The 9,132-nt window shown below is 38.6% G+C and overlaps 1 protein-coding gene across 1 annotated transcript; it reads right to left on the reverse strand.

Moving 5' to 3' along the window:
- Window positions 1-70: 70 nt before the first annotated feature.
- Window positions 71-7,337, reverse strand: VPS29 (VPS29 retromer complex component). Its single transcript, XM_022597757.3, has 4 exons — window positions 7,264-7,337; window positions 2,805-2,996; window positions 827-1,062; window positions 71-574 (listed from the first exon to the last, which is right to left on the reverse strand). The coding sequence occupies exons 1-4, from the start codon at window positions 7,264-7,266 to the stop codon at window positions 457-459; spliced, it is 549 nt and encodes a 182-aa protein (XP_022453465.1). The 5' UTR covers window positions 7,267-7,337; the 3' UTR covers window positions 71-456.
- Between the last annotated feature and the right edge of the window lie 1,795 nt (window positions 7,338-9,132).

Raw genomic sequence — 9,132 nt, forward strand, 5'->3', positions numbered from 1 at the left:
TTGTCTGCAGTTTCATTTGGCCTCTTATTTTCATAAGTTTTAAAAATTAAAACACAGTTTATCAAGAAAATATAAATGAAAGGTAACTGTTTATTACTGGAGAAGAATGTATACAAGAAAATCTAGATTCTTTCTCCTCATGCACTACTTTGGTAGTAAAGTTCCAAATATCAACTATGAAGATATTTACAAGGATAAATTTTTCTTAACATGTGACCATTTACTGTGTGGTGGATGTTTTTTCATAGAAATCATATACTTAAACTAAATATAATCTTATAGTTTACAGGAAGCTTAGAACATTGTATTAACAGAAGACGAGATTACATTTTACTGCAAAATATTATAAAAGTGATACAATTTTGTGGCTCTTAAACATTTAATTACTTGAGTTGAACAGGGGAATGGAAAAAAAAAAAAAAGCCCAACAGAAATATCATCAGGACACGCCTCGCTTTAAGATTTTTTGTATTCAATTCGTTCTACTTTCACGTCATCTCCAATTAGCTGATACACATAAGTGACAACTGTAGAAGCCTGGATATCCATCAACACAAATGAAGGAATAATGTTTCTGGAAGAAAATATAAATAATGTCAGTGTTTTGTACTAAAAAGCAGTAGCACTATAAATTTCAATTTAGGATGACAATTTGGATTCAAGGAGAAATCTGGTTGTTAGACATATTAAAAAGAATAATCACCAATAGAAGATTGCCAAAAAGGCTATAATTATTTAAATAATCACATTTCTCTTTTATGAAATGTCACTTGTACAATTATTAACTTTATGAAACCCCCAAATTCCCAAATTGCATACTACTCACGTTTCCAAGGCATTATAGGCTCCAGTGGCAGAACCTGGATTAATGTAGAATTTATTTTCATGCTCAAATGCTTCAAATTTATGTGTGTGTCCTGAAATAAGAATATCCACATCAAACTGCCTCTGCAACAGGGCTAAGCTGGCCATATCTCCCCATGGAATAACTTGATGTCCATGGATCAAACCAATTTTGAACTGCCCAACAGTTACAACTTTCTGTTCTGGATAATTCAGATTCTAAAATATGAAATAGACATAAGAAAAACAAATATTTTAGAGACATAGAGGTTTAAAAAATAACCTTCTTAAATATACAATCTCATATGGGTGTTTTACTACAGTGCTCCACAACCAACATATTTGTTAAATAAATATTCGATTTCTTCTCAATCTCTAAGGCTGCAACGGTGCTCAAAACGTAATTTACTTTAGGTAAACTGGAACTTATCACGCAATCCCTTTGTTGAGTTTATTTTTATAGAATGAGTTCTTTTCGGCTTTCTGTAAAGGATAATTCCCCCAAATTTATGTTTCCTTTATTTAAGAATCCAAGGAATATGACCTGTAAGCTAGGATATGTTCAAACTATATCCCAGGCTTTAATAGTTACATAGATGGCTTAAAATAATAATGATAGTTAAACTTATGTAGCACTTAGTATGAACCAGGCACTATTCTAAGAAGTTTATAAATATCAACCTATGTAATAATTATAAACAATCCTAAGAGGTAGATTCTATTATGACTCCCATTTTATGGATGAGGAAACTGAGGCACAGAGAGGTTAAAATGACTTGCCTAGGAGCACACGTTATTAAGTGTTTGAGCCAAGATCCAAACCCTGGTAGTATGGCTCCAGGGTCAAGCAAAAAATTTAATTCTTGCTACTGAAACTATCTTTAGCATATCATAAACAGAACCCCTAATATATTTTTAACAAATGGCAAACATATACTCGAATTATTGACAAGATGTTTGCCCCTTCCCTTCTCATCCCCCCCACCCCACTTTTCACTTTCATGCCACCTCTAGTTTATTCAAACTTAACACCAAAAAAAAAAAAAAAGCACCAATGAATTTAAATAGTTTATGAAAAAGCTTATATTCCTAGGAATAAAAAATAAAATTTTCATACTAGAATCAGGTTTATTAAGCTAGGTCATACAATGTTAGCACTGTCATGGGTCTTAAAAATCATCTATTCCAATCATATTTACATAGTAGGGAACTAAGAAAGAGGATGTAACTTGCCTAAAATCTCATTATTAATTAATGGACAAAGTTGGAACTCCAGAACTCCTTATTTTTCCTTTAAAGTTAGGTTTATTGAGGTAAAATTTACGTACCCTTTTTGGTATACAATTCAAGGAGTTTTGACAAATGCATACAGTTGTGTAAGCACTGCCACAGTAAGATATAGAAAAGTCTATCCCCTCCTCAAAACTCCCTCATGCCTGTTTATAGTTAACCTTTGAGATAGGGAGCGATGGCAGGGTTTTCTTACTTCACCTAAAAAGGATCACTCTGGTTGCTACGTGGAGAATAAACTGTGGAGGGAGCAAGGATACAGTCAGGAAGCTGGAACACAGTAAAGTGATAAGTAGCTTGGAACAGGGTAGCAGAGGTGGTGGCGGGGTAAGTTCCTGACAAAAACTTTTTAAACTAAATGATAGTACTACAAAAAATACTGACAAAACCATATCAATTTAATTAGAACAAGTATGTAATATGTTTATTAAGTAGTCTAAAATCAGTGATTTTCAAACTGTAAGGGAGGGGTATGTGTAATAATTTTACATTGGAAAACTAAAAAAAAAAAAAGCAAAACAAACCTTAACAGTTGAGAAACTCTGGTCTCAAAAATAAACCTTATATATATATAAATCAAGAAAAGGAAATATTTAATTAATATATAATCAACACAACAGGAAAAAAAAAAGGAAAGGGAATATTTGGGAAGCGAAAGGGAAGTACATCACCTCATCGAAGTCTCCTCTCACAATATGAACATCACCAGCCAGAGTCTTGAGATAGTCATAACTCTCTTTGGTACAAAGGTTTCCAGTGCAGAGAATGTGCTGAATCTTTCCTGGCACCAGCAGTTTTTTGAATTTAGCTGGCAAACTGTTGCACCGGTGTGGGATGTGCAGGTCTCCTAATACCAACACCAACTTTAAAGTGTCAAGGTGAGAAAAGGTGTAATGTTAAACATGATTTCAAAACAAGATATTCTCCTCCCATAAGTCCTCTTTTAAATTAAACTAATCAGAGATTCCAAAACCCAAAAGAGCAGAAGTTACTCACATAGTTCCTATCATGACCACTTAAACACACATATGATTCTAAATCAATCTTAGTTTATTTGGGTCATAAATAGGTGTGCACACAATACCGGTAATCATTCTATTTATCAAGAATAAAATCAAGCTTTCTAAAGCGATTCATTCAGAGACCTATAAATTACACTCAAAAAAATTGAAAAATGAAAAATATACTACCAGGCCCTATGGAATTTGATATGGTAATTCATATTTCTGCAGTGTTAATGTAAAACATCATATATCGATTCCAGGGATGTTAATAAAAAGAATGGTTAAAATTATAATGATAGAGGAAAAAAAAGTTAATTCTATAATTTACTAGACTGACAACTATTTGGAGGAACAGTAGCCAAAATTTACAATATTTGTTACTTAAAATATTAACTATACATTGCAGAGGAATAAAAACAGCCTATGTTGCAAAGAGTTTCAATAGGGCAAACATGTGCTTCTGAACTATAATTTTGTTATCTTCTCTTTCCTTCATCATTAGAAATCCTGACTGTCATATTTTTGTTTAGATCAAATTGTCTATGTATCCTCAGTTTAGTTCCCAAACTTAAAATAACATATCAATCTTTCATGTGCATTAGAGCATTAAAAAAAGAGAGAGATCAGCTAAATAAGTGATGAATTCAGCAGGAGGTGGTTTAGAGTTGGAACAATCTCAGATGACAAAAACAAATTCTGCATATAAATATAAAAGAATTAAAAAACCTCAATCCTGCAGATTTTTAATTTTAAAATTTCAAGATTTGACATATATACACCACTTAACACAATAATGTCAAAAAGATCATTTAAAAATAGTATTCGCCCTCCAAAGGACAAGAGAGTCAATTTCTCCATGTCCATTGGTATAAGCACCTTCAGACGAGATCTGGCGCGTTCAGGGTGGTATGGCTGCAGACAGTATAAGCACCTTCATTCTATGACAGGATCCTTTCCCACACAGATATCCCATCCATAAATGTACATGCCCTTTAACTGGTTCTAAAGAACGCATTACTATTCTTTAATATTACCAAAGAAAACATTAAATATCTAAAACAGGATAAACAGCAAAGTTTGGCCACTACAGACTTTGTAAGTTGAAATTAATCAAAACCAAAATGTGTAAAATTAAAATTATTATCACAATAAGCTTGATTCATCTTGCAACAAATATCAAAATGATTACAAAGGAAAGGAAATGTTATCAGGATATAAAGTAACTGAGGTAACACAAGGTTACAAAACTAGCTCACTTTAAAAGAAATTATTAAATAAGCTTCTTTACAAAGAGTAGTTTCAGCTGGTATTTGCTCAATGACATATTGTTTCAATCCAAATCTTAGTGGACAAAACATCTATAAAACTAAAAACCACCACATAGTTTCCACCCTCAGTGATAATCAATACAAAAGTACCTGGAGATAGAACAATCTTCATCTTTAGAGGGGGATCCCTTCAGATATGAATTGAAGTACATAGTTAATGTGGGAAGCTGGCATTTGAGAAAAAGGTAAAAAAATAGATTTCTATATTAAAAAAAAAAGAACCTCAAACTCATAAATTAAGGGTATATGTCTATAACAGGTTGAAAATGTTTGGGCCTAATAATGAATGAGCTGTTCAATCTGAATGTGGTAGAACGAACATTAGTAAGACATGATACTTTATAATGATCTATGAGCTAAATTCTATAATGTACTGAGGATTATGCCCAAGTGCACCTAGACTATTAGCAGTCTAAAGATATAACTATGAATGGCCACACAGAAACTATTTCAAATTAGTAAGGATCCTTACTAGGACTTTGATTTCCTGCAGCTTTTTAAGTTATAGGGGGAAGAGTGTCACATAACAAATACCATACTTTGAGCAGTGTCTTTGCCCAAATTCCACACTTTGGACAGTTCAGGTTAGACATAGATTACAGAGTCTTTTAAGACAGCAAAAGATCCTGGAAATGGCGGTCTTGTTAAATTCAAATAAAGAACCAACCTAATCAAAGCATAGGAATTTGGTTACTTCCTATTTGATAGACATAAAAGGGTGAAATCCCAGTAACAGCACCCAACCACCATTGTTAGTAGGAGCTAAGAGAAGAAACTTACTCTGTGCCCAGCCTTAGTGGAATGAAGAAGTTGATTGCAGACAGGGGAATGAAAAAAAAAGGGTGAAACATGACCAATGTTAAAAGAAAGCAACGAAAAGAAACAAACCAAAAAAAGAACAAAAAACTCATCAAATGAATATGCAAACAACTGTTAATGATTTCTGAGTGTTATGAAAGAAAATGTTAAAAATCAGCTTTGCTCAAAACATTACCAAAAGAACCATATGCTGTACTATTAGATATCTCTCTCTCTCACACACACACACTTAAAATTTTTTCGACTTTTCCTAATCTCATTCGCCACTTTGACTCCCATCCGTTTTGTTTCCTGTTCTGTTTAGAATTTTATTTGGAAAATTCATCAGCAATAGCTTAAATGAAAGCTAACATTTTCTGGATCTTTAGGACTAATTATTCTTCAAGTATATTGATTTTAATCCTCCTATGTTTAAAATTCTAGTAGTTGGAAAATTATGCTGCAGCTAGGTCATTTTGTGCAGAAGATCTAACACAGCACTATGAATACATTATCAAGTATTGGATGTACTTGGATGATAAAAGCAGACACCTTCCTCCAGCTAAATCTGGACTTTCCCCACACTTGAATTTGCTGTCCATAGACTCTGGATACTACTGTATATTGAACATTTCTGGTCTCTTTTGCCAAATAAAATGCTTTTAATTGTAAAAGAATCGACTAACTCTAAATTTTGCCCAGTTCTATTTCACATGAAAAGTGATATTTCAGTACAACTACCCTGAAAAAGTGTTCACCTCTCAAAAAAACTTCAGAAACATTAATATAGAAATCATGTCAGGTAATTTCATCTTCTCCCAGGGATAACTGTCTCAAAATTACTGTAAACTGGACTACTCTAATCCGGAGTCTGTTTAGAAGCAAAAATCAAAAGTGGGATTAAAGTCTCTAACATACATAAAGAAGCTAAAGAACCAGAGACCATGAATCTTTGGCTGTCACGTCTATAAGGCACCTTAAAGGCTGCTGGTCATAAAATCACGATCATCTTAAAAATGCAATAGATGTTCATCAGAGAGAGAAGTCTCTTTTCAGCAACACAAATACCAAGATCATCAGAAACCCTTTTAAAACCGTTCTTCACTTTGTAGGGGGTCAAGGGCACTTTGAAAATCTGATTACCGCTATTAGCCCTCTCTGGCAGCAGTTCCCGAGTTTTCACGTAGGCAGGCCTTGGGGTACCGACCTCCTGGGGGTGAGGGGATGATCTGGGGCAATCTGACGGACGAATGAGGTAAAGCTTCCCAAACTACTCCTTGCTGCCAACAATGACCCTTTCACCAGAAAAACATTCCAAAACGTATTCCAAACCATTTCAAGGAGTTCGAAAACCATTAAGGAATCCTGCTCTAAAGGGTCGCAGCAGCCTGAGGAAGTAATTCCAGTAACCCTAAAAGCTAAATCCAGTCCTTTTCAGGGCCCACTGCCACATTTCAATGGCAGCTGCACGGTATTTCAGGGGCGAAGGGGACAGCTCTTATCCACTTTCTCTAGACAGCAAACTAAATGGTAGCTTGCTTCTTCCCGTTTTGCCTCCGAGAAGCCAGCTTTCGCCACATGGGGGTGGTAACCGGTGGGTTACCTACTAGCGGGAGGTGCTTTTTGCGCGAAAGGAGCAAGGAAACGTCTGGAAACGGCGGAGTTCCCGTGCTCCTTTCTCTGGGACGCTCGAGGCACAGGCCCAAAGGCCTTCCCCGGCTCGGGCGTGAGGGGCTCGTGACAGAAGCTGCAGCTGAAAGGGACCCTTTCCCCCCTCGGACGTCCTGTGGCTCCTGGGGCTGGGCTGCGAGGCCAGGGCTGGCCGCACCCAGAGGTGGCCGCTCTTTCCTCCCTTGTCTTTCCCCAGGCCCGGGCCCCGGCCGCGCCCGCCACGGTCTCCGGGATCGTTTAAGCCCTCGCCCAGAGACTCCCAGCGTCTCCCAACGACGCAGCACCCCAACCGAGAGGCAGGCCTCTGTCGCCGCAGCTGCCGCCCTCACCATCCTGTCACTGGGCTCCGCTCAGTCACCACAACCGCCGCCGCCCTCTCTTCCTCAGACGCCTCGACGACCCGCCCACCTCGCTCACAACCAATGAAAAGAGAAGTCGGCGAGAGACAGCTCTACGGAGGCCCGCTTAGGTTCTTCGCCGCCGTAAAGCGAAGTTGTTCTTTGGGAAATTGTGGTGGGGCTGTGGCCAAGATCGCGAAGTTTCCAAAAGCGCGGGCAACATCCGGGCGCCTGGGGCCCTCGAGCTGAGGCGCGCAGAGTGACTGACATTTTTAGGGATTGCAGTCATGCTGAAGTGCGGGATGAGCGGCAGTCAGGTGAAAGGTGCAGAGGCCTTTTTTGCCTTTCTGTGTAGAAAAGGGAAAGCCTAGGGTTCATGGGGAAGTTTCCACCATCGTCTAGTTTCTTGATCTTTGCCTTTCTGCCTAGGGGCGGAGGACACAAGGCCTGGCCACAGCCGGCACCCACCCACCCAGGGTCCTGTTAGCTTCTGAGGGGCGAATGACGGCCCATCTGCTTTTATTTATGCATAATATTTATATTCATAGGTGTCCATAAAATGAAGTTGCACTATCTGGACAAATATTGGAACGGCAGTTTCAAACTCGGGACGATAGGACTGTGTGGGAAGTTGGGAAAAACAATGCTTGGACAGTAAAAGTATTTTAGTGCCATGAGAAAAAAGCATAAACCTGTTTTTTTTCCCAAATTCTAACATTTTTAATGTATGACCTGGGACAAGCCACGGAATCACTTCTGGGCTCAGTTTTCTTATCTGTAAAATGAAAATATTAACGGCATCTTCATTATAGGGTTTATTGTAGGAATAAAATGCAGGTAAAGAGCTCAGTAATGAATGGGAATGTATAGGAACTATTGTTTATTGTAAATGGTACTTTAAACATGTAAGTTACTCCAGAAAGTCTCTATTTAGAAAAGTAATGGTCATACAGATCATAACCTGAAAGTGATTATTGAAAGGCATCTTGTGTTGCAGCCGGCTTCCCCTGTGTTGACGACCTCTATGGAACAGTATTAATGAACAGGAAAGGGAAGCACAAGACCCCCCATTGTTGCATGTTCTCAGAGTTCTAGAAAGTTCTCTCTTGCAATGTGTACCTTAGTTCTCAATAAGTGATAATTTGTATGATTGTTTAAATTTGTTTTTACTCCGTAACTCTAAGCCCTGTGAGGGCAGGAGCTGTAAACCCGTCTTGTTCATTGCTATACCCGCATTGCCTTGGCTTGTACCGTCCTTGGAACATACTAGGTGCTCGATAAATATTCATTGAATGAATGAAAGGTCTTCATTAGCTAGCTCCAGGAAGAAGTGGTGAATGTGAAGTGGTAAAAAGGGACAAACGCCTCTTTTTCTCCCCCTAGTCATCCTCTCTTTCTCAGTTTGAGGCCTGCACCCCCACTTCCGGCTGTGCCGTGCAGCTTGCGGGATCTTAGTTCCCCCACCAGGGATTGAACCTGGGCCCTTGGCAGTGGAATTGTGGAGTCCTAACCACCAGACCACCAGGGAATTCCCCCAACTCTGATTCTTTTTTTAATTTATTTATCTATTTATTTTTGGCAGCGTTGGGTCTTCGTTGCTGTGCGCGGGCTTTCTCTAGTTGCGGCGAGCGGGGGCTATTCTTCGTTGCGGTGCGCAGGCTTCTCGTTGTGGTGGCTTCTCTTGTTGTGGAGCATGGGTTCTAGGTGTGTGGGCTTCAATAGTTGTGGCACGTGGGCTCAGTAGTTGTGGCTCACGGGCTGTAGAGCGCAGGCTCAGTAGTTGTGGCGCACGGGCTTAGTTGCTCCACGGCATGTGGCATCTTCCCGGACCAGGGCTCGAACCTGTGTCCCCTGCGTTGG

Source organism: Delphinapterus leucas, chromosome 14 (assembly GCF_059928025.1).
Source record: "Delphinapterus leucas isolate spDelLeu-1000000601 "Yukka" chromosome 14, BTC_Dleu_Yukka2, whole genome shotgun sequence".
NCBI lineage: Eukaryota > Metazoa > Chordata > Mammalia > Artiodactyla > Monodontidae > Delphinapterus > Delphinapterus leucas.